The sequence below is a fragment of the Malassezia sympodialis genome, genomic scaffold (assembly GCF_000349305.1).
Source record: "Malassezia sympodialis ATCC 42132 genomic scaffold, msy_sf_14, whole genome shotgun sequence".
Classification (NCBI taxonomy): Eukaryota; Fungi; Basidiomycota; class Malasseziomycetes; order Malasseziales; family Malasseziaceae; genus Malassezia; species Malassezia sympodialis.
In genome coordinates, this window is record NW_017387812.1 from 78,091 (window position 1) to 101,570 (window position 23,480).

Sequence of the window (23,480 nt, forward strand, 5' to 3'; positions counted from 1 at the left end):
TTTCTGCGCTAGGGTCCTCGCTCCCACTTCCTTCGTCGCGCCAGCCCGTCTCGAGTGTGCCAACACCATCGGGGTATACCAGACGCACACCAAGCGCGCATGGTCCTCTAGGGGGATATCGATCTCTCTCAGGTCAACCCAGCAATAATGATAGCTCTCAACTCGGTAAACGAAGCTATTCAGCCACTGGCTTTGGAGAGAACAGCTTTTCCACTCCTACCACCCAGAAGCGCCCCCTCGTGTCATCTGCCCTTGCCACATCATCTCGCGCCAGCCGGAGCGCTTCAAATGGTCTATATGTATTGGATACACCAATTTCTCGTTCTGAAAAAGCTGGATCTGACAAAACTACTGTAACTTCCCCACTATGCGATTCAGAATATGAATTAAACATCCTCCGGTCTGAATATGATCGCCGAATTCAAGCTGAACAACATGCTTATCGAACACTAGAAATACAGTTGCGTTCACAAACTCGTGAGCTAGAGGCACTTAAATGCCAACGGGTAGAAGTTTTGCAAGAATGGGAAGCTGAACGTGCCGCCCATCAAGAGAAGCAAGACGCTTGGAAGTTGGCCAAAGTCCAGCTTGAGGAACAAGTTTCCACATTAAGGTCCGAGGCTTTGTGCTTGAAAGCTGAAATGGACGATATCCAATCTCGAAAATGCGCCTCAGAAAGTGAAACACATACTACAATGTCACATTTACAGTCTGACTTGATACATCTGCGTTCTGAATTGGATATTTCTCGATCACAAAATGAAACTTTAGAAAAATCGAATGCGATGCTACGTGATCGCATCTCTGAACTTGAAAATTCTCAATCAACGCTAACCCCATCCAATATTGATACTGACGACAGGGTGCTCAAAGACCAACTCAGTCAGCAGATCCAAACCGTGCAAAGGTTAGAAGCAGCTAATGTCATTCTTAAATCTGAGAATGCGCGGCTCTCTGATGCCAGCACACGCATGCAAATCTTGCATGAAACCAACAAGAGTCTCGAGGCAAAATTAGAGCGCATGAATACATTACAGGAATCGCTACTTAATAAAGAAGCTGAGCTGGCCAACATGCGCGAAGAGCGTGAACACTGGGTTTCTGTGCTTTCCACGGGGCTGGCCACCGAAGAACACATTGCATTCACGGCTGCTGCAAGCGTGGAAAATAAATTACCTTCTTTGAATATTCCATCACAGCTGACCCCAGAATCGCTACCACAGTATATCAGCATGCTTCGTGGTACCATTATGGGTTTACAAGCACGTTTGGATGGTGTGAATCGTTCTATGGAGCAATTGCGTTCTTCTAATATTGATTTAAGCAATCGTGCTGCTCAAGGAACAGAAGCTGAGTCTGATTTGCAGAAGAAATTGAGTGAACAATCAGAACAGCTTCTTCGTGCACAGAAAACATGCGAAATTCAGGCTGACGAAATTAGTCGATACAAGGAACTTCTTGAATCTTTCGAACAAGAAGCATACCAAGGAAACAGTCAATATGAAGAAAGCCATAAGCTTCGGATCAAAAATTTGGAGGAGAAAGCTATGGTGCTTCAAGCTGAGCTAGACGAGAAAAATACAAAGCTGGCCGAGTCACAAAAGGTGGCACCACTTGTCGCATGCTCTTCTGCAACAAACGATCACCAAGCAGCGATGGCCGCCCTGGAATCGCGTTGCAACGTCCTCGAGGAACAGCTGAGCGCTGCTTCAGAAGAGAACGAGGCTCTCTGGACTCGCGTTGGTCGCGGAGAGTATAATGTTGCTAATGAGCGCTGTGTTACATTATCGGATAACCCTGTTTCTCGCGACTATGCCATTCGCTCCTCAACACTGGAAGCTCTAAAAAAGGAAAACGAAGGATTACTTACTCAATTACAATCGTTGCAGAAACATTCAGCAGAAGCTAATTCTCCTTCTGCAAAAGAAAACCCAGGTAATCTTATCCCTCTACAGACCGTTGAGAATCTGCGGGCAGAACTCGCACGGTTGCAGGAGACTATCCACCTTAAAGACAAAGGCATGTTACGTCTGAAGCAAGTATTCACGGCCAAGGCGAATGAGTTCCGAGAAGCTGTACAGTCCTTATTTGGATATAAAGTCAGGTTTCTCGAGAATGGGAAAGTCAAGCTTACTTCGGCCTACGCGCGCGGTGCCCGTGTTACTACCTTGGTTTTCCGCTCGGAAGAAGGAAATGTTGGTGAGATGAAACTACAAGGGGAAGCCAATGACGGTCTAGCCAACGTCGCTCATCTCCGTGATTACTGGCTCAGCGATGGCGTTAGACACAGTGTTCCGTGTTTTCTAGCTGCCTTGAACCTGGAGCTTTATGAGAATACTACGCAGGCGATTCGCGGCTCGTTTGGTACAATGGAAGTGGAGTAATAGAACGAAGTATAGCAGCATAGTATCTCCACATCTGCCACGATGGACGAAACTCTGTCATATCCGCAACCATGCGATGCACCTGAGGAATCTATTTCTTTGTTGTCGCAATTAATTCAAAGGACGGATGTTCTCGGCTGCATTGCACTAACGTATCCAGATATGCGCGTCGTTTGGAACGAAGGAGTCGCCCTTGCTTCACCCGAAAAGCTTGCCAAAATTGTGCATTTCGTACAAGACATGCTCCAAATATCTCATCACCATATCGAAGACCTTGAACAGGAAGATGAAGCCAATCTTTTGCGGATACGCACGCGAAACTACGAACTAATCATTACACCTAGTGGGTATTTTGGAGTCTAACACAGGCCAAAAATACGTGTTGGTGGTTCTCCACAAAAGTCCTACGACATCTTCATAATACCCATGCCGTATACATACATATAAATGTCTTGCATATACATATCTATCGTAGCCAAAAATATATAAACAGGAGGGGTCAAGAGTAGAACTGGCTCTAGCCAAACCCGCGCTACTCGACACCAACAACAACCATCCGAGACACAACGCATGAGTAACAACAAAGGAATAGCGACATAATCAGTCGCTAAAGTCAACAAGACCAGGCACAAGAACAATGTCCTCGAGCCACTTCTTGCCGTAATTGTCCTTGTTCTTCTCACTGCCGGTGTAAAGAACCGAAAGACCCTCCGAGATGTGCGAGAAGTACTGACTGCTGACATCATCACCCGAGCGACTGTAGCCACTGTTGTCACTTGCAGATGGACCAGCCACCCACGAGCCAAGAGCAGTCGCAAATGAGGGCTTCTGATAATGAGATCCCTTGAGCTGCTTGTTCAGCGCGTCAAGCTTCGACTTGTACGTGCTCTCGTTCCAGTCACTAGAGCTGCTAGAGCTGCTGCTGGAGCTGCTAGAGTTGCTGCTGGAGCTGCTAGAGTTGCTGCTGGAGCTGCTCGATCCAGAATTCGAGCTCGACGAAGAATTCGAGGAGGAAGAAGCACGAGCCTCTGTCGAGTCTGTCAGCGAGCTTGGCACTAGCTTCCGAAGAGCAGGAGCGTAAGCCTGACGCACATCCTTGCACTTGCTCGAGATCTTGCCCCAATCACTCGGATCTTGACTGCCAGAACGACCCAGGTTCGATTGCAACCACATGGCAATGTGGATGTTAACCCAAGGACGAGATAGGTCGTCGTTACTCAGCTTCTTGATGTCCATCTTCTGGTTGTTCTTGAAGTCCATAAGTGGACCCAATTCTGAAAATCCACCGAGACTGATTTCCGCGTCGGAAGCAGTGCCGGGAGTCCACGAGTACGTGTTCTGATCCCCTTGAGCCATACTCTGGAATTGCTTCAGCTCCCCCGAACCATACGGGCTGATCTGGAGCAGACCAACGCTGTCACCCGAATCAACACGACCCGGGCTAACATTGTTCGACTCGAAGTCCGACTCGCTCTTAATATCGGCCAGCATAATGCGAACAACCTTCTTCGTATCCACCTCAGGGTAGTAGCGCGACGCAGCATCGAAGAGTGCCATGATAGTCTCATTGCGGTTTTCCTTGCTGGCCAACTTACCCAGATCGCCAGCCCACTTTCGGATGGTATACAGGTCATCCTGCGCCTCAAGGAAGCCATACGATGGGTTGTTCGTAATCACACTTTGGTTCGGCAGGTTACCGTTAGGTTCGTTCGATGCCGCCGCAACGCGTCCCCCAGACGAGTCAGACGAGCCACTCTGGCCCATGTTGATACGCTCGGACAACTTCCCATCCATAGAGACACGATAGAAGCCACCCAAGTTGAACGATGCACGACCCGAAGCAGTCAAGCTCTGAGATACCTTCGACCCAGTCTCCTTAGGGGCAGCCGAGCTCGACGAGTGGTGCGTCGAGGACGCATGGTGCTTTGAAGAGGACGAATGGTGCGTCGACGAAGAGTGGTGCGTCGACGAAGAGTGGTGCTTCGACGACGAGTGGTGCGTCGACGAAGAGTGGTGCTTCGACGACGAGTGGTGCTTCGACGACGAGTGGTGCTTCGACGACGAGTGGTGCTTCGACGACGAGTGGTGCTTCGACGACGAGTGGTGCTTCGACGACGAGTGGTGTGTCGAAGATGACGAGGAATCCTTAGAACGGTACTTCGAAGGACGCGACTGGTGTTTCGAAGAAGAGGTCGGGTGGGGCTTGGAAGAAGACGAGTCATCCTTCGACGACGATGAGTGGTGCGTCGAAGAAGACGATGTGTGATGTTTCGACGAAGTCGACGTCGGATGGTGCTGCGAGGAGGACGAAGTGTGGTCTTTCGAAGAAGACGACGACGACGACGACGACGACGAAGGGTGATGCTCCGAGGACGTCGATTGCTGCTTGTCACGCTGCGTAGACTGGCTCTCAGTATCACTCTTTCCGTTGTCTGTAACCGTCGTCTTATTGTCGCTCTTGTGCAGATCACCTTCGACCTTCAGATGAGCACCGATCTTGCCGAGGATATCGTTGAGGTTGATATCCAACTTTCCACCAGCACTCTCCTTTTCAATCTCTTGCTGAATCTTTTTCTGGAGCTCTTCCACCGTACGGTTCTCCTTCGAACTGTTCTTGGACGCATCCAGGACCAACTTTCCACCGTTGACCAATCCAATCCTGGGCTTGCTTTCCATAGAAGGTTGGCTCATGGCACTGCTCGAACTCTGAGACTCCCCACGTGCAACATGCTTATGGAGGCCAATAGCGTGGTGTGGCAATGCAGTAGCACCCTGGGCAAGGATGACAGCCGCCATTACCACCGCGAGCATGCTCCATCGCAACATCGACCCGCGATGTCCTGTGTTCGGACCAGCCGAAATATTGACCATATTCTTTGTACGATAGATGAAAAGATCACAGGTAGTTTAGTGATACCAGATCACCAAAAAAGTACAATAGTGTCACTGAGCCTGCAGTGACAAGGTGTGCGTGTGCGAGACAAAGAGCACCGATCCTGCGGCTTCTTTATTTCGAAAAGGGATATGAGTAGGGAATCACGCCCACCAGGGGTCCTGTGTCGTGGGGGAAAAGGGTGCAAGACAGAGGGGTTACAGACCTTCCTAGCCACCCTGGCACTATATAGGGCTAACCACTTGGGGCCCAATCCTCCATGTAGAATCTACAACGAGCTCTACCTGGATGTCAGACGCCAATATCCACCTCCACATGATCGTCGCCCCGAAAAAACTTCTTGGGGCAGCTCCATTAGGGCTGTGCGCCAGCATCGATGAATAAGCATAAACTAGCGAATCTACTTTGCCTTAGCAAATCCAACAGCATTCTTGTCCAAGTCATAGACCGTATAAAACTTCCGGAGGAACACGTCACCAATGATCCACATGGGACCAATTGGCGGGGGAAGATCCATGCCCATGAACGAGGAAATGCAAGTGCCTTGCACATTTAAGATATAGTCCTTGCCCTCGAGCATGTACGGCTTGTTGTCCAGATAGAAAGTCAAAGTAGGGAGGCTAGGCACTCGGTCACAATCAACCGTGTACTGACCGGCAAAGCTGCGCTTTGCCCCAATCTCTTTGTTGAGGATCTCCGAGATCTCAGAGGGCATGGCAATCAGCGAAGTGCCGGTGTCGATAGCTGCGCCAGTCTTGGAGAGCTCCAATTCCTCATCACCGAAACCGATCTTGTTCAGTGCCACTTCCCAGTACCCCTTACGGCGGACAGGAGCATACACAATAGGACCTTCGAAGTGATCCGGGTCGACGCCACCGAAGGTGGCCTCGCCACCGACCGAGTCGTCGGTGCCGAGATAGAATGCAAACAAATTCTCATCGAGAAGACCCTGCTCAATCATCTTATAGAATGGTGGGACAATTTTGTTCACGCTAATCGTGTCATACGCAAGTCCCAAAATTCCGTCAAACTTCCCAAACGCAAAGGCCAATCCGGGTTCCGTGGTTGCCTCAGCAAAGTCTTGGTCTTGAATTTTAAGGTCGCCGATCGTCAGATGGTCGCGCGAAACAAAGCCTTCCATGCTTCCCGAGCCGTACTGGATCTCAAACGATGAACCATTGGGCTTGTATGTGCTAGAAAGCGTGTTATCGTACTTCTTGTGCAGGAAGCAAGCAATGGACGTGCACTTCTCCGAGGGGACCCACAGATTGGCCGAGCCGGTGTCGAGAATCACTTTGAACTTCTGAGGTGGTGTTCCGAGTTCGATATCGGCGAAGTACTGGGCATTCAGGAAGTCAGTCAGGGGCACATTATGGCCAGCCCGGGCAGTGGCGAGCCATTTTTCCGAGCTCAATCCAGCCTCGCCACTGAGAACACGCAAGTCACCTTCGGCATCACGAAACAGAGAAAATGGGCGCTGTTTAGATGAGACACCATATTTATAACCCAAGAATTCACTCTGCGAGATCACCGAGGACAGAGTACGTTCTTTGGCGTGGGGTAGCTTAGATAGCTTGGTCCTGGGAGTTAATTCTAGCTCAAAATACTTACTTGAACGTGGCAGCATTGACATACACTGTCAATGAAAGGAAAAGGAGGGTCAATGCACCCAGATAATGCATCATCTCCAAATAACCGACTAGTTGAAGGAACGTTGCCAGGTAGGGTGTCACCGCCGCTTAATGCGGAGGTTGTTACATAAGCTAGTGGTCAGTGAGGCAAAATGCAGCACACACCAGGGTTGAGCACTGCAGCATGGGTGACAAGGGGGTTACTCCTCGGACCTCAATTTCGTTTTCCTTAAAACATGTCCAAACCAAGTCTAATCAAGCAAAAAGTCGAATCTTGATTGATGCAGATGCTGATGAACCTGACACGGCGGCCTCATCGGATATACCCTTGGGTGGTAAGAGGAAACGTGAAGTGCCCGCGGCGCCCACGCCTAAAGTGATACCTCTTTCATCTGGAACAGATTGGCGTGAGGAAAGGAAGCGGAGACTTGGTATCTTAGATAACCATGCCGTCCGACAAGGATCACCGTCGACGTTACATTCGGAACCCCATGGCCCCGAGCGAGCCTTTGATGAGCCGCAGAAGCAAGGGCTTTTAATTATACCTACTAGTCAGTCACGAAACCTTGAAAGAGAAAACACACCTCCTCGAAGCATTATCACTTCAGGAGATGTTACTCCTCCTGCTATCGACACGGGCGAACAAGACACTACTTCCTCGCAAACTTCAGCTGTGCCTCCATCGGACGACGACGCCATTCGCGCGCTTTTGTCCAATGAACCAACGAATCGTCTGGGTCAATCGAAGCTTATTATTGAGCAGCCTTCCGAAGAAGAAATGTTTCACCACGATGTGGACTCGCGCCCTGATGAGCCTACGCTACAAGACTATACAACCATGCCAGTGGAAGAATTCGGAGCCGCTATGCTTCGAGGCATGGGATGGAAAGATGGGTCAGGCATTGGTCGTGATCAAAAGGGCCCCATCCACGCACCTATGGTACAGCGCCGTGCGGCCTTACTTGGTTTAGGCGCCAAGGAACGCGCCCCCCCGTCTTTCTCGTCGCGAAAGCCAAACGACCAACGGTATGTTCCTGTTGTGTCACGTTCAGGCTCTGCGAGAGAGTCTACCGATCACCCTAGAAATGAAGTTTCTCGCTCTGAACACCGAAATGACAGGCACAGGTCGTCAGATCGTCATGGCGAAGCCTACCGTTCGTCGCGACATTACAGTGACCACTCTCGCTATTCAGACCAAGACGCCTCTTCCCACTCACGTCGGTACGATGATCGACACCGCACGTATTCTCGACGTCATGAGCGAGACCATTGACTTTAGTGCTTGCGGCAGATGTACAAGTAGTAATGAAACATGTCACCCAACTCTCGTGTTTCAATGGTCCAGGCGTCTCGCTGCATGTGCGGGCGTCGGAAGTGGGGCTGGCCAAAGGTGAAGTAGAGAAACAGTCCCGTAGCAGGCCTCAAGAGACTGAGTCAGTTCTATCCCACGCACTGCATCACGCCATCCACTTCGCGCGCCACATTGTTCAACACTTGCTCGCTTGGGTTCCACACGGATCCATTCTCCGCCATGAGGGCATCCATCGTGCCTGACGTCAGCACCGACGTCCCTACCTTTGTCGATGATCACATCCCATGTGCCTGGACCACCCAACTCGTCTGCGTGCTCAGAGAGTTCCCGGATATCCATGACGCGCCAATCGAGCTCCGGCACACGCTGCTGCATTTTTTCAATCAAGATGGCGCTGTAATCAAGGTCTGCGGTTAGCTCTCTCCAGAGCAAGTTCCCACGCACTTAGAATGTGGGTATAGCCGTCGTCCAGCATGTCCTTGCTGAGCGCTTTCGTCAGTGTGTGGTACGTACTCGAATTTCCACAGCCGAGCATAAGAATCCGACTAGAGCGGTCTGGTACTAGCTCATTGATAATGTCGCTGGTCCATGAGAAACTGTCGTGTCACCTACCGAATGTCACTGTACTGTTCGGTTAGTGAACGATGTCAACGTACCTTGCGGAACCAGTCGAAGTCGGCATCAGGCGCTTCCGATGCATACCGCTTGTCCCAATATTCTACAGTCTGGAAGTCGGCGTTCTTGGGCGCCGACAAATCGGGGCCGCTCATGGAGGTGGTTCTTCGCGATCCTCCACCTAAATGGATCATTACACTACAGGATCTAGTTACGCCTCTACGCGTTCATGTACGTGCTAGCCTCGATGGTGTCGGGCAGCTCAGGTACGGCCACCTCGAAGCGGCTCTGGATCTGCTTGAGCACCTCGGCATCCTCGTCGCTTGAAACGAACGTGATGGCAAGACCCTTCGTACCGAAACGACCCGCACGACCAACACGGTGCAAGTACGAGTCCGCATCGGACGGTGTGTCGTAGCTGATCGACACGTTCACACGCTCCACATCGATACCACGGCCGAAGATATCCGTAGCAACGAGGATACGCTTTTCAAAGTTCTTGAACTGCTGGTAGCGCTTAATGCGCTCGTCCTGTGGAAGGCCACCGTGAATGCAAATCGAGGGGAAGTTGCACTCACGCAACAGCTGGTCCAACTGGTTTGCGCGCGAGATCGACTTGACGAAAATAATTACCTGGTTGAACTCGAGCGTGTCGAGCAGGTCGTTGAGCTTGCGGTTCTTCGCGGCCTCCTCCAGACGCACATAGTATTGCTGCAGACCATGGAGAGTAAGCTTGGTCTCGTCGTCCACGTAGATCTCCAGAGGGTTCTGCATGAACTTCTTGCAGGTAGGGCGAATTTCCTTCGCGAGCGTCGCACTGAACATCATGACCTGCTTGTGATGAGGCGTAGCACGGAAGATCTCCTGCACATCGCGGCGCATCTCAAGGTTATCCAACATTTTATCGCACTCATCCAAGACAAAGTGTTTCACTTCACCCGCCTTGAGCGACTTGTCCCGCACCAGACCGTTCATACGGCCAGGAGTGCCAACAAGGATGTGGGGGCACTTGGCCTTGTCGGCAAGCATAGCCTGGTCCTCCTTGATCGGCGTACCACCGTACACGACCGAGGTGCGCACCTCGGGCATGTACTTGGTAAAGCGGGCGTATTCGTTACGGATCTGGTACGCCAGCTCGCGTGTATGGCAGAGGACAATCACAGACACCTCGCCATCGACGGGCTCGAGCTGCTGCAGTGTCGCAAGTACGAACACAGCGGTCTTACCCATACCAGACTTGGCTTGACACACAACGTCCATACCGAGAATCGACTGCGGAATGCACTCCTGCTGCACTTCCGACGGGTGCTCAAAGCCCAGATCACTAATGGCACGCAGCAGCTCAGGCTTCAGCAGAAAGTCACGGAAACCCGTAGAATGAATACCCACGTAGCTTCCCTTGTTTGTAAGAAAATTGCAACACGCACCTTCTTGCCTTCGTCGGCATCACCCGCTGGGGCGCTAGTTGCAGCCTTGGAGTCTGCGGGGGCAGTGTTCGAGGTAGGCACGGACACCTCCTCCTCGTAATCAATAAGACTGCTCGTGTTAGATGGGCCCTTAAGGAGAGTACAGGAACACAGTCCCTGTACACTCCGCCTGCTACACATACTCTTCGTTCTCCATGGTCGTCGACGTTAGCGAGGCGAAGACGCACCACCCGCCTGGTTGTTGCGACGGCTGCGGAAAATCACGTGACCGGAACCCGGCGTCGAGGCGAGGTGCGCGTCACGCTCGGTATGCGCGGCAGTCTTGCCGAGATGCACAAGCGCCCGCGGCTTGAACATGCGCCAGAGGACGGCGCACCTGCTGTGCAACATAAAGATGCTTCAGTGACGCTTAAGACAATCGAACAGGGACTGCTATGTGGAGTCTGCATGGAGCTATATGATCGACCCTGCGCGTATGTTTCGTGTAACTGATGACAGGTTATCTCCGTGCGGGCATATTTTCTGCGCAGAGTGTCTCGTTTCATGGTTTTCTGTTGCAGAAGAGGTTGCTCATACCTCACGCAATGCTAGACGAAAGAAAGTGTGTCCCAGTTGCCGGGCCCAGGTTGTAACTCCTCCGCTAGAGCTATGGGCACTCAAGGGCGTGCTGCAGGCCGTTCGGGAGCACTACGGACACACACTCGAAACTCCAGAGATCCAAACATCCCTTTGGGACGGTGTGTGCCACCTTACTTACGCCAGGCTTGTTTGATCCATCTACGTTCTATCATGTCATCCGAGACCAAGACGATGACGTGCTGCGGTGTGGCATGTGCTCCAGTGAAATTCTCGAAGGGCAATGCACCAATCCTGAGTGGTACGCTATGATGGCTCACGGCAGTGGAATTGTGTATGAGAACCTCAGTGACGACGAAGAGGGCCATTTCCGCGGTGTAAATCTGCAAGATACATCAGAGGGTGGATCCGCCTCAAGCCAGGAGGAGGATGCAGGCTCGCTCGATGATTTTGTCGTGGGTGACGAAGAGCATGTGAGCGAAGCCTCCTCTGACTCTGGAATTGTGTCCGTCTCGCCTCCGAAAAAACGAACTGCGACAGAGAAAGAGCCAACCCGTCCTTCGACGAGGACGGAGAGCTCTAGGAACCAGCGACAGGAGCGGCTCCAGGCGCTTATGGCGGCACGTGCGCGGCGTGGCCACGGGGCCAACTTACCGAGTGAGAGTGAGGAGGAGGATGGGGATGATGCGGAGGTAGATAACACACTTTCTGATTCGGAGGAAGGATACGAAGTGGTTCAAGACAGCGACTATGACAGTGACGAGGCTGACGAGGGTATCGATGACGCACAGACGTCGATTTCGGACACGGCGGAGTGACGGTCAGAGCGCATGTGACTTGATGAATAATTTGCCTAGGTTGGATTGGCTGTAGCCGCCACCACGTCATGCGGCCCGGTAGCCGCAGGGGCCACGGACGCCCATCGGGACCGATGCCTTGTCCAACTACTACAATGAGTACGTGTGGCAACAACTGACGTCTAGCTGAACACACTCTTCCTCCTCTGCCTTACGAGTACAACGCTCTTGAGCCGTTCATTTCGGCTGATATCATGATGGTGCACCACGGTAAGCACCATCAGACGTATGTGAACAACCTGAACGCGTCCACGAAGGCCTACAACGACGCAGTCCAGGCTCAGGACGTGCTCAAGCAGATGGAGCTGCTGACCGCTGTCAAGTTCAATGGTGGTGGTCACGTTAACCACGCTCTGTTTTGGAAGACCATGGCTCCTCAGAGCCAGGGTGGTGGCCAGCTTAACGACGGCCCCCTCAAGCAGGCCATTGACAAGGAATTTGGCGACTTTGAGAAGTTCAAGGCCGCTTTCACGGCCAAGGCGCTTGGCATCCAGGGCTCTGGCTGGTGCTGGCTCGGCCTGTCGAAGACCGGCAGCCTGGACCTTGTGGTCGCCAAGGACCAGGACACGCTTACGACCCATCACCCTATCATCGGCTGGGACGGCTGGGAGCACGCCTGGTACCTGCAGTACAAGAACGACAAGGCTTCGTACCTGAAGCAGTGGTGGAACGTTGTGAACTGGAGCGAGGCTGAGTCGCGCTACTCGGAGGGCCTGAAGGCTTCGCTGTAGTGATTTTGTAGAGAACAACGACTACTAGACTATAAGCTGCCTACTCTTTGGAGCATAGCTCCTTTACATTGGTCTCGGGCCACTCATAATTTTTCTTGGGTTTGTAGCCGAACTTCTCGATAAAATCGTTGAGCTGCTCAGGGCCACGCGAGCCATACTTGTAAGGCTCGCACGGCAGTTCTCCTGCGTCAATGGCATGAAGGATGGGCGTGAAGATGGACCAGCTAGCCTCCAGCTCGTCATCACGCACGAAGTTCGAGTGTTCGTCACGCAGGCAGTCAAGGATCAGAGCTTCGTAGGCCTCCGGGATATAGGCGTCCTGGAAACGGTGCTTGTACGTGAGATCCAACTCCACAGGCACAGTCTCGCTCGCGTGGCCAGGCACCTTGGTATTCATGATAAAGTACAGTGCCTCGCCCGGCTGAATGCGAATCACAAGCTCGTTACGCTCAATATTGTGAATGTCGTGCTCGAGATCGCGGTACTGGACGCGAATCTCGACCTTGCTTTCGTCGAGCGCCTTGCCGGCCTTCATGATAAACGGCACATCGCGCCAGCGATCGTTGTCGACGTGTAGAACGACCGCGGCAAATGTCGGCGTATTGCTATCCTTCGGCACAGTCTCATCATCTTTGTAACCAGGCTTGCCGTTGTGTGCGACATACTGGCCCAACAGCACATCGTCGGCGGAAATGGGTTTCACGGAGCGCAAGAGGTTCACCTTGGCATCGCGAATGGCCTCGGGCGTGAACGACTCAGGCTCTTCCATCGCGATGAGCGAGAATACCTGACAAAGATGGTTCTGCTGAATATCGCGGATGATGCCGAAGTCATCAAAGTAGCCACCCCGGCCCTCGGTGCCGAACGGCTCCTTGAACGTAATCTGTACATTGTCGACCATATACTTGTTGAGCGTATGCTCCACAACGGGATTGCCGAAACGGAGCGGGATAATGTTCTTGACCATCTCCTTGCCGAGGTAGTGGTCGATACGGAACGTCTCTGCCTCGGTCCACATACTCTGCATTTCCTTCAGCATATGGCTGCAGGTTTCGAGGTCCTTGCCGAATGGCTTTTCCACAACCACACGGTTGATACCGTCATCGGCGTAGCACGTCTTTCGCAGGTGGTGCGACACGGGGACGAACACGTTCGGCGGCAGCGCAAAGTAGAACACGCGGTTGCGCTGACCACCGCCACGCTCATCCTCCCACTTTGTCAGGGCATCGTTCAGCTTGGCAAATGCCTCATCGTCGTCGTACTGGCCGGCCATGTAGCGGCAGCGCTGCAAAAATGCCTGCTTCTGCTCGTCAGTGCCTTTGAAGTGGCCAGAGATGCGCTCGTGGAACTCCTCCTGCGTCATATTTGAGCGGGCATAACCCATCATCAGCGTGTCTTTAGGTAGATCACCGTGGACAAACAGGCGAAACAGTGCGGGAAACGTCTGCTATAAGTGGCGAGACGACGAACCTTTTTTTTCGCAAGATCGCCGGAGGCACCCAAAACTGTATGTCAGTAGCCGCGGATGTACGTACTGACGAAGGAGGTCTCCTTCTCCAGTTGACGCGGCTCCATCTTGTCTAGGTCGTGGTCCACGGAAAGATAAGAAGCCGTCGGCTTTGCACTTGGCCCAAGCGTGGCGTCCGCAGCGACGGCCCGCGCCGGGTGCCACGCCGATGGGACGCCACGTGAGCGTCGGCCGAACGTGCGGGCCGTCGGAGAAGCGGGGCCGCGTCCTCCACTGCGGCCGAGGGCGGCGCGAGGAAGATGCGGGGGCCCCCTGCACAGGGCCGTCTTTTCGTGCGTGGAGCGTGAGGATTTTGCACGGCTTTACAAATTGCTGTTTCCCCACCCCCCGTCGCCCCCCCCGCCCCTTTTGCGCGTGTGGCTTCCTATGGTAGATCCGGACCCCGAAGGCGCCGCGATGACGGAGGCAGCCCCTCAAGCTAATTCTCTTGCTGTCGATAAGTCACAGATTCCGCGGCCCTATAAGTGCCCGCTTTGTGCCCGGGCTTTTTACCGCCTGGAGCACCAGACCCGCCATATTCGCACGCACACGGGCGAGAAGCCGCACGTATGCACACACCCCGGATGCGATAAGCGCTTTAGTCGCAGTGATGAGCTTACGCGCCACTTGCGCATTCACTCCAATGCACGACGTTCCAGCGACGCCACCCCCACCGACGATGCGCGCAAAGGCACGGCGGGCCGCCGTCGTATGCGAGGCGCTCCGCGCGGGCGCGGAGTAGCGGCATCCGGCCGCGGACGCCCTTCGCAGGACGCCGCCGACAGGGCGGCATGGCAGTCGCACGACGCGCAGGCTGCCTCTGACACGGAGCTACCGCCACACGAGGCGCCGGTGGCCCCCAAAACGGAAATGTCGGCCCTTGCGACACTTGCCACGGGCGAGCTGGACGAGATCCACCGCCAGGAAATGGTGTCCCGTTCGCGGTACATGGTGCGTGATCCCGCGCACGCCAAGTACGAATACCCCGACGACGACCGATACGCCCATGGCCCGCATGCGTACGAGACACATGTGCCAGTGTACCCGCACTACGAGGATGCGCGGTACCGCTACGGAGAGTACGTGCCCGCGCATCCGGTGGGCGATCGGTACCGTGATATGCGCTACGACCGTGATGCGTACTATTATACTCCCTCCGCGTACCGCTACGCCAGCCATCCGGGCAGCCGCGAAGTGTCGCCCGGCCCACCGCCCATGCGCGCATGGGACGACGGTGTGCACGAGCCTGACGCATACTATGACGACGCGCGCCCTGTGATGCGTCCGGTGCACCCCCGAAGCAACTATGCGACGCCGAGCGGGAGCCCCGTGCTCGATCCCCTGCGTAATATGTCGCTCTTCACGGCGCCCAACAGCCCGCTATCGTCGCGTGCGAGCTCGCCGGTGCATGCTCGTCCCGCGCCACCGTCCGCACCGCGCACGTCCGGCGAGCTCTTGCGCGTCGGGTCGCATGGGTCGCTGTCGTCCATGCACACCGAGGGCCCAAGCCACTACGCCGGCGCCGGCCACCATGGCGCAGTGCGCTACCGCTCCCATCCGTACACGGACCCGCTTAACCGCTCGCGCGGGCACTTTCACTATACGCCGCTTAGCATGTCGTCGATGCCGTCTAGCATGTCGGGCGAGCGCAGCACGGCACCCGATGCGCACGAGGACCCGGGGACTTCGGAGGCTAAGCCCATGTCGCCGTCGTCCCTACTGCATGTCCGCGCGATGCGCACGCCCCGTCCGCGGTACGAGCCGCACTCGCTCTCCGCGCGCATGCAACTGTCCCATGCACTCTCGACGCGCTCGGCCCCCACGAGTGCGGCCAGCACTCCCCCTGGCTCACCGCGCCTGAGCACGATGCCCACTCCGTACGGAAGGCCGATGCCACCGGCTAGCGGACGCGACGGCGACCTGATTTTGCCTCCATCGCGTCCACGCATGGGCCGTCTTTCGAGTCGCACCTTGCTGCCGGACGATGCACACGATGCGCACCACATGGTGCTCCCTCCCTTGGGTCCACCCCTATCTGGCGCGGGACGCAGCGCGGCTACGTCGTCTACGAATAGTACCGACCCTCCTCCTGCATAGAGTCATGCCATGTATTCCTCCTACTTCTACGAAGGCGGCCGTCCCGGCGGTGGCCGCCAGCCACTGCCCGCACCATGCGCGTCGCCCCCGAGCCCCGGCGGCGCGCCCATTCGCATAGGAAGGCCTGGCGGCACCGGCATGCCCGCATACGGCGGGCCTTGCGGCCATGACGGCGGCTGTGCCGGGTACAATCCAGGCGGCGGCGGCGGCGCGCCGGCCGCACCAGGCGTGCCTGGCGCCGACGTCCGCAGCAATGACTGCAAAAAGTCCATCTGGCTCATAGGCGCTCCGGGCGGGGCAGGCCTCGGCATGCGTCGGGGGTACAGCCCCATCGGAGGCGCGGGCGGCCGTGCGCCCAGGCCCGGCGGCGCCTCGAGCGGCGCGGTAGGCACAGCGGGCGCTGCGGGCGGTGCAGCAGGGCGACCCATCAACTTGGCCATGAGCATCTGCATCGAGGCCATATCAGCCGCGCTCGGCTTAGGTAGACCATCTACCGGCGCATTGGACGGCGGGGCCGGAGCCGGTCGCACCGGCGGCGATGCCGATGGCCGCACCATTGGCGCCGTAGGCACCGCCCGAGGCTCGGTCGGCGTGCCAGGCGCCGTATGTGCGGCGGGCGACTCGGCCGCACTGCCTGACGGGGATTCGCGCTTCTGAATGGTCTGGAACATGCCAAACAGGTCCAGTCCCCCGACTTTCTGCGACGACGGCGCACTGTTAGCGGCTTTGCTGTCGCTCTTTGTGTCAAAGAAGCGGGCAAACCGACTCGACGTCTCCGTCTCCTCCGTCTCTGTGTCTGGCTCGACGGGCTGTGCAGCCTCCGCGCGGGGTGGAGCGGCAGGTGGCAGCGGCTCGCCACGCTCGCGGCGCTCCATCTCGCGCATCTGCGCCTTGAACGCCTCGATCGTTTCGACGCCGCCCACGGGGCGCGAGGCCGCCGGGTCGTCGGCCATCCATGCAGGGACACCATTGGTGCCGCGAGGCACCGCGTCGTCTACACGACGCCACGTCCGTCCATCATCTGCGTCCTTATCGCTGCGGCCTTTGCCAGTCGGACGGGCGCGGGGACCTAGCGCCACGCCCGCCGGAGCGTTCGCACCTTTGGCGCCGTCCTGCAGCGCGCGACGTCCTCCACGCCCGTCGCGCCGAGAGAAAAGCGTGCCCATGCCTGTACCATCTGCAACACCGTCACGGCGCCCACCCATCATGGGCGGGTGCGGCCGCGGCGTATACGGCCGCCAGGGTCTGTGGTGAGTAGCGCGGCACGTACCCATACCACTCATCGAAAGAGGCCATGCCTTCTGGCACATGCACATGTTCGCTCTGAGATAATTGTAGCAGTGTGCGCCGGTCATACAGACGCGCGGTGGGCACAGGGGCCTCGCCCGCCGCCTCGAGCTGCTGTGTCATGGCGCCTCTCGAACGCTGTGGCCGCATGGACGAGCCACGCCGTCCATCTCACGTGACACGTTCACACCGCCGTCTCGGCCGCGGCGCACGGCGCTGGTGCGGGCGACGATGTCCGCGACGGAGGGCGTGGGCCATGGAGTAGACGACCTATTCGCCGACGACGTCGACGTCGAGCGTGTGCAACACGAGCCACCAGAGGCTCGCGAGGTGTCCCCGGCAGCCGAATCCAGTGCGGGCGATGGCTCTGAGCACGAGGACCCCGCGTCTAAAGCGGCACTCGAGTACCTGGAGGATGACGAGGGCGTGCCGCCGCCCACCGTGCAGGAGCAGACTGCATGGATCAATTTGCCGCAGCTGCCGTTGCGCCGCACCAAAGAGACGATGCTTGCGCGCCTGCCCAACTTTGTGCGCTACTGTGACCGGCCTTTTGACACGGCGACATGGGACGAAGACGAGGAGGATGCGCTGCTGGGCAGCGAGAACAGGCTGGGAGACAAGGACGCCCGCAGTATCCTTCGCACCATGTCCACGGTGCGCTGGCGCTGGCGCCAGAGCGGGGACGGGCGGACGCCCCAGAGCAACACGCGAATTGTGCGCTGGAGCGACGGCTCCGAGTCGCTGCAGATCGGCTCAGAGTTCCTCGACATGTCGCGCCACGCAGAGCCGAACGTGCAGGGTGTGCCTCTTTCCTACCTATTTGTGCCGCACCCGCGGGAGGGTGTCCTGGAGGCCGAGTGCGCCGTGCGCACGTCGCTCTCGTTCAAGCCTAGTCTGCACTCGGACACGCACCAAAAGATCGCGAGCGCGATCCGCCACCAGCGTGGTGCGCGCGTTGTTGCGACGTCCGAGACCTTTGGCGCCCTGGATCCTGAGCGCGAGAAGGAGCGCATCGAGCGCGCTCTTAAGGACTCGGAGAAGAAGCGGCACCGCGAGCGTATGAAGCAACTGCGCGCGTCCAACGACTATGACATGGATCTTGACCTGAACATGCGCCGCAGCGGCTCGCGCCACCGCGTCTCACGCACGTCCATGACCGAGTGGTCTGACGACGAGGACGAGGCGCCTGGCGCGACTCACGACGATGTCGACGAGGCGGACGATGGCTTTATCGTTCACGACGAGGAAGAGGACGAGGATGCCGAAGCATCGGACGACGACATGGACCGTCTTGAGCGCTCCATCGAGGCGCAGGAACGCAAGCGCCGCAGCGAGCAGGACGAGTCGGCGGCCACGCACGCACCATCGGACGATGAGGATGCCTAATCTACGAACTAGCGCCGCGCCGCGCGCTTGGACTTGCCGGGGCGCTGGGCCTTCTTCGCCTTGCCATGCGCCGGCCCGGGCTTGCGCCGCGCGCCGCCCCATGCATCGGTACTTTCGGCCGTGTTGGACTTTTGGTGCCGCTTCTTGCCGCCGAAGCCATACTTGGCATCGCGGCTCTGGCGGCTCATCTTGCCGCGCGGCTGCCGTGCCCCGGCCTTGCGCTCGCCAAGGGCCTCTTCGAGCTGCACATCAAACTCGTCGTCGTCCAGCTCAAAGCCCGACGACCGCTTGCGTTTGAGCGCTTGGACCTTGTCTTCCATCTCCTTCTTGCTGCGCTGGCGCTCCAGTAGCTTCTCCGTTTGTATTTTCTTGCCATACTTCTTGAGCTCACGCTGCCGCTTGGCGTCCTCCGACGCCTTGATACTCGCACTCTCGTCAAGCAGGCGCTGGCGCACACGCTCCATGTGCTCGTCGGTCTTGAGCATCTCGGCAAAGTAGTCGCTTGGGCGGCTGAACGGCACGCCGGCTTCCAGTACTCGCTGGCGGCCCTGCACGGCGGCCGCCAGTGCCTGCCGGTAAAACGCCAGCTCGCGGTCCAAGTCATTCTGCACGTCGGGGACCTCATCTGCAAGTATCTTGTCGTGTGTCAGTGACATGGTCTCGATCCACGGCATCTTGCCTTGCGCCGACGGCGCGTCGAGACGGAAATCATCGTACACACGTTCCAGCGCGTCAGTGTGGTTGATGCGGATGCGGTGGTGGCGCGATGCCAGCTCCTTCTCAGTCAACTGCGTCCCTGACGGCACAGCATCCATCTCAACCGGTTCCGCGTCCTCTTCCGCATCATCGTTCTCGTCCTCTTCGTCCTCCTCGTCGTCCTCGTCCTCCTCCTCGTCGGGCACTAGCCCACTGCGGAGAATACTGGCCGCAAGCGAGTCTTTGGGTGCATTTGCATGTGAGGATTCGTTGGTCGTATCTTTGTCCTCGTCTTCCTCATCCTCACTCCCCGCCTCTCCAGCCTCGTCATCAAGAAGGTCTCCGTCTTCGTCGTCCTCATCTTCCGTCTCTTCAGCCTCGTCATCAATGAGGTCGTCATCCTCTTTGTCCTCTTCCTCATCCTCCGCCTCGTCGTCAATGAGGTCATCGACTTCGTCCTCCCCGTCTTCCGCCTCTTCCGTATCATCAACGAGGTCCTCCTCTTCCTTCTCCTCCTCTTCATCATCGTCGTCGTCGTCCTCCTCATCACCTCGCTCAGCACGGAGCTGCTCCAACATTGCCAGGTCCATCTCACTCAGGCCATCCTCGCCGAGTGCGCGCATCATGCGCTCCAGGCCCTGTTGCGAAATACCCGCCTCGTCCTCGCCTTCATGCAGTGCTTCTTCGTCGTCCAGGTCATTGCTGATGTGCAATTCCGTGATAGGCTTGTCTTGACTCTCCTTCGGCGGAGCAGCCTGCTTCGCCGCCGGCCTTGCGCCCTTGCCACGACGCACGTCGCTGCGGCCCATAGCGTCACTAGTCGGGCAGCGCGCTCGCCTGAAAAAAATGTGGTGGAGCTTAGTCAGCCATGGGCGCCGCCGCCTCACGTCCGTGCTCCGTGCTCAGCGTCATGCGCCCTGAGGACGACCCCATCTTTTCCTTGTACATCCTTGCGACGGTCGCCGATTGGCAGGAGCTCGTGTGGAAGCAGCACATCCATCCGGTCTACGTACGCTGGCATGGCTCACTCAGATCCCCGTGGCTGTTCTCTCTCTCGTGCATGCGGTGCGCATTAGCCATGCCACGCGCATGCTCAGTGGCGCCGCGCGCGCGCAGCTAGGGCTCTTCCAAAGCCTTGTGCTTAACATGATTGTGCTATTCGGATCGTCGACACTCCTAGGTATGTACATGTGACCCACACTAGCCATGCTCCTCGGTCTCCCTGCGCCCATCCTCCTTTCGCCCGTGGCCATCGTACTGTACTCGAGCGTGCATCTTGTGCTGGAGTCGACCGGCCTGGGTCTCGCGCTTGTGCGCCTGCACACGAGTGCTAGCACAGGCCTCGTGATCGACCTCGTCGTCGCGGCGATCGACGCCATCTGCCGTTCCGAGGCCATCGCGAATATGGGCAACACACTGATCCGGCAACACTCGAACCCACTCGTAGCCAAGTCGCTCCTCGTCCAGATCCTCGCTGGTGCACTCATTAGTGGTGGCGTCCCTCTCATTGCGGCCACGTTCCAGCTGCATTCGCCGCAAGGGCACTGGCAGCTCCTTACGCCGCCCTGGCTCAGGGATGCCTCGTTGCTCATGTACGCCGACCTATGGGGCGGCGCTCTGGTGGCCCTCGTCATGACGCTGCTCACGAGTGGCGACGTTGAAGCGCGCTTCCCATGGCTTCCTCGGCCTGCTCCCCGCCTTGCACTCTGGCTCCAAGCGGCGCGGAAGCTCGATCTGCACAGCGTCAAGAACGTGCCGTATCTGCCGCTTCGTGAGGCCAAAGCCGTGGGTGCTGCGCTTCTCTTCGTATGTCTGCTTGTGCCGGTTGTCGTGCGCAGGCTCGGCCGCCCTCAGCGCATGCCTCGCCGGCCAGCCAGGAAGGCACGCAAAACCAAGTAGCACTACCATAGGCGCGAGCCGACGAACGTGTAGCGCTGCACATCCAGTAAGCTTATGTCCTTCTTGCTAGGCCGACCCGGCGCCACCGGGTGTCCGTACAGATCCACAGATGGGGCGTCGTCCTCTTTTGCATCCACCATCTGCGGAATCTGCGCCTCGTACGCTGCCTGGGCCGGCATCTCGCCGATCGGAGGGCGGCCTCGCGCATTGCGCTGGTCCTCGCGCTCGCGCTCATGGCGGGTCGCGTAGCGCTTTGTCGCGAAGTTTACGAGATGCACGCCCAGCAGGATTTTTAGTACGACCAAGGCGATCCATGACGCGATGACCACGAGGCATGCGGTCGCTGCAAACACCACCTGATCCAACACGCGCTGCGATGTGACAAGGTCCAGTTCGTCCCTCGAGGGTAGTAGCATGTCCACAATTTGGAAAGCCAGGCGCACCGTGACACAAACGAGCGGCAGCACCGCTAGGCCGAGGCGCCGCGTCGCGAGCGGCGTTTGGTCCACCAGCGACGACTGGCGCTGCTCATGGCCGTCCATGGCCGTGGCTGCCTGGGGCGGCAGCAGGTCGCGGCACAGCACATCCATGTAGCGGCCGTACACAGCAGGTCGGATGTGATTCTGCTTTGTAATAAAGGCATGCTTCAGCCAGTCGACGAGCACCTCGCTGAGGAGCACGGTGAGCACTGGGTTGATCGTGCGGAACACCACGTTCACATAGGGGTATAGGTCGAAACTAGTCGGCAGCGGGCCCAGCGTACCGCTGCCACTCATGGAACTCGCACCGGCGACCTCAATGAGATTGCGAACGCCAATGGCTGCGAGCAGAACGCTCAGCTGGAAGCGCTCCACAATGTCCGCACACGTCAGCTGAAACAGGTTCTCTTTCTCGAAGCGCTTAAACACTGTCGTCTTGATCTCCACAAACTGGTTCGATAAGAGCAGCGTCAGCAGCGCATTGTCGTAGCTGTTGATCGCCACATTGAGCGTGACCAGTTCGTACAGCAGCACAAACGTATGGAACACAATGTATGCAAGCGAAAGCACATAGTAGCCTAGCATCCGCACGTACGGCTGGGAGCCATTGCTGCGGCGCGCCAGAGTCCGGCGCGAGAATAGCGAGTCCAGCACGTCCTGGCCAAATGAGGCACACAGCCGATCACTGATCTCTAGTACGCTGAAAATCACCGACAGCTTGACCACGTCCTGTCCACGCACGCTGTGGTACATCTTGCTGGCGTCGGCAATGCGCGAGAGGAGATAGCACGTCTGGATCACCAAGAGACCCTGGAGGATGTCACACTTGTTCGATACATTCAAGTACCGCTTCCGCCCAGCACGCACCCATTCGAGCGCATTGTACGCCCACCGGGTCCACGCGACCAGGAAGCGGAGCGGCAAGATCGTCAGGGTATATAGAAACGAATTGAGGCACACAAGTATGCCGAATGTGACCAACTTTTCGATCCAGATCGGCACGGACATAAAGTTGGAGACCCGCTCCCACTTGAGCTCCTGCGTACTCTCACTGCTGCTGCTCAGCACCTCATCAAGTAGGTGGTCCCAGAGTGACATGACCGCAACGCGCCGCGTCGGTCGTGCGCGGCGTCGCGGCGCCGGGGCATCCGCGTCGGCAAAGTCCGGCGGAGCTGACACACCTAGCAACACGAGAACCGTGTATAGGGTACGGCCACAGCGCTCCCAGAGCGGTGCAGGTGCACCTTTCGGCTCTTCTGCTGGCGAGAGTTTGGGAAGAGGGTGCGCCGTCGAGGGCTGTGACGCGTGTCGGCGATGTGTGGGTATGGGCCGTGGGCTGGGGGGAGAGGTCTGCTCTGTCGGGTTTGGCTGTGGTGTAGGCGTCGAAGGCACACATGCAGGATCTGGATCCAATTCCTTCGCCTTTTCGGAAAGCGATGTGGCCGGTGGCGGTCGCGGCCCGTCATTCAGGTCTGCCTTTTCGACAGCGGTGGTGGGCGCACCCGCTGCGTCGGACGCGGCCGCCGCATGGATTTCTGGCGTCGCACCACTAGGCTCTTCGTCCTCGTCTTCCCAGACATCCTCTTCGTGTGGGTGCGACTCATCACACACTATGGCCCTGTGCGCCGAGCTGCGCGACACGTCTTCCGACGACATCGAGGTAGGGGCAGAGCGCTCGTGGCTCCGTACCTCCACTTGTGCAC

The 23,480-nt window shown here is 57.1% G+C and overlaps 12 protein-coding genes across 12 annotated transcripts; 5 read left to right on the forward strand and 7 right to left on the reverse strand.

Annotated features, from left to right (window-relative positions):
* Window positions 1-2,984: 2,984 nt before the first annotated feature.
* Window positions 2,985-5,075, reverse strand: MSY001_2799 (uncharacterized protein; the record flags this gene model as incomplete). The annotated part of the gene is made up of 2 exons (XM_018884667.1): window positions 2,985-4,992; window positions 5,020-5,075. The coding sequence occupies 2 exons, from the start codon at window positions 5,073-5,075 to the stop codon at window positions 2,985-2,987; spliced, it is 2,064 nt and encodes a 687-aa protein (XP_018741303.1).
* Window positions 5,076-5,677: 602 nt separating this feature from the next.
* On the reverse strand, window positions 5,678-6,962 carry MSY001_2800 (uncharacterized protein; the record flags this gene model as incomplete). Its single annotated transcript, XM_018884668.1, has 2 exons — window positions 5,678-6,857; window positions 6,913-6,962. The coding sequence occupies 2 exons, from the start codon at window positions 6,960-6,962 to the stop codon at window positions 5,678-5,680; spliced, it is 1,230 nt and encodes a 409-aa protein (XP_018741304.1).
* Window positions 6,963-7,092: 130 nt separating this feature from the next.
* MSY001_2801 (uncharacterized protein) lies at window positions 7,093-7,991 on the forward strand (the record flags this gene model as incomplete). The annotated part of the gene is made up of 2 exons (XM_018884669.1): window positions 7,093-7,934; window positions 7,961-7,991. 2 exons carry the CDS (start codon window positions 7,093-7,095, stop codon window positions 7,989-7,991), a joined length of 873 nt encoding a protein of 290 aa, XP_018741305.1.
* A 250-nt stretch (window positions 7,992-8,241) lies between these two features.
* MSY001_2802 (uncharacterized protein) lies at window positions 8,242-8,755 on the reverse strand (the record flags this gene model as incomplete). The annotated part of the gene is made up of 2 exons (XM_018884670.1): window positions 8,242-8,627; window positions 8,665-8,755. The coding sequence occupies 2 exons, from the start codon at window positions 8,753-8,755 to the stop codon at window positions 8,242-8,244; spliced, it is 477 nt and encodes a 158-aa protein (XP_018741306.1).
* A 299-nt stretch (window positions 8,756-9,054) lies between these two features.
* MSY001_2803 (uncharacterized protein) lies at window positions 9,055-10,458 on the reverse strand (the record flags this gene model as incomplete). Its single annotated transcript, XM_018884671.1, has 3 exons — window positions 9,055-10,233; window positions 10,263-10,371; window positions 10,445-10,458. The coding sequence occupies 3 exons, from the start codon at window positions 10,456-10,458 to the stop codon at window positions 9,055-9,057; spliced, it is 1,302 nt and encodes a 433-aa protein (XP_018741307.1).
* A 1,332-nt stretch (window positions 10,459-11,790) lies between these two features.
* Window positions 11,791-12,426, forward strand: Mala s 11 (allergen; the record flags this gene model as incomplete). Its single annotated transcript, XM_018884672.1, has 2 exons — window positions 11,791-11,794; window positions 11,822-12,426. The coding sequence occupies 2 exons, from the start codon at window positions 11,791-11,793 to the stop codon at window positions 12,424-12,426; spliced, it is 609 nt and encodes a 202-aa protein (XP_018741308.1).
* Window positions 12,427-12,466: 40 nt separating this feature from the next.
* Window positions 12,467-14,001, reverse strand: MSY001_2805 (uncharacterized protein; the record flags this gene model as incomplete). Its single annotated transcript, XM_018884673.1, has 2 exons — window positions 12,467-13,873; window positions 13,966-14,001. 2 exons carry the CDS (start codon window positions 13,999-14,001, stop codon window positions 12,467-12,469), a joined length of 1,443 nt encoding a protein of 480 aa, XP_018741309.1.
* A 319-nt stretch (window positions 14,002-14,320) lies between these two features.
* MSY001_2806 (uncharacterized protein) lies at window positions 14,321-16,030 on the forward strand (the record flags this gene model as incomplete). The annotated part of the gene is made up of 1 exon (XM_018884674.1): window positions 14,321-16,030. One exon carries the CDS (start codon window positions 14,321-14,323, stop codon window positions 16,028-16,030), a length of 1,710 nt encoding a protein of 569 aa, XP_018741310.1.
* A 1,518-nt stretch (window positions 16,031-17,548) lies between these two features.
* On the forward strand, window positions 17,549-18,703 carry MSY001_2807 (uncharacterized protein; the record flags this gene model as incomplete). Its single annotated transcript, XM_018884675.1, has 2 exons — window positions 17,549-17,615; window positions 17,637-18,703. 2 exons carry the CDS (start codon window positions 17,549-17,551, stop codon window positions 18,701-18,703), a joined length of 1,134 nt encoding a protein of 377 aa, XP_018741311.1.
* Window positions 18,704-18,711: 8 nt separating this feature from the next.
* Window positions 18,712-20,208, reverse strand: MSY001_2808 (uncharacterized protein; the record flags this gene model as incomplete). The annotated part of the gene is made up of 1 exon (XM_018884677.1): window positions 18,712-20,208. One exon carries the CDS (start codon window positions 20,206-20,208, stop codon window positions 18,712-18,714), a length of 1,497 nt encoding a protein of 498 aa, XP_018741312.1.
* A 59-nt stretch (window positions 20,209-20,267) lies between these two features.
* On the forward strand, window positions 20,268-21,298 carry MSY001_2809 (uncharacterized protein; the record flags this gene model as incomplete). The annotated part of the gene is made up of 3 exons (XM_018884678.1): window positions 20,268-20,408; window positions 20,432-20,579; window positions 20,604-21,298. 3 exons carry the CDS (start codon window positions 20,268-20,270, stop codon window positions 21,296-21,298), a joined length of 984 nt encoding a protein of 327 aa, XP_018741313.1.
* Window positions 21,299-21,350: 52 nt separating this feature from the next.
* MSY001_2810 (uncharacterized protein) lies at window positions 21,351-23,433 on the reverse strand (the record flags this gene model as incomplete). Its single annotated transcript, XM_018884679.1, has 2 exons — window positions 21,351-21,360; window positions 21,398-23,433. The coding sequence occupies 2 exons, from the start codon at window positions 23,431-23,433 to the stop codon at window positions 21,351-21,353; spliced, it is 2,046 nt and encodes a 681-aa protein (XP_018741314.1).
* Window positions 23,434-23,480: the final 47 nt, after the last annotated feature.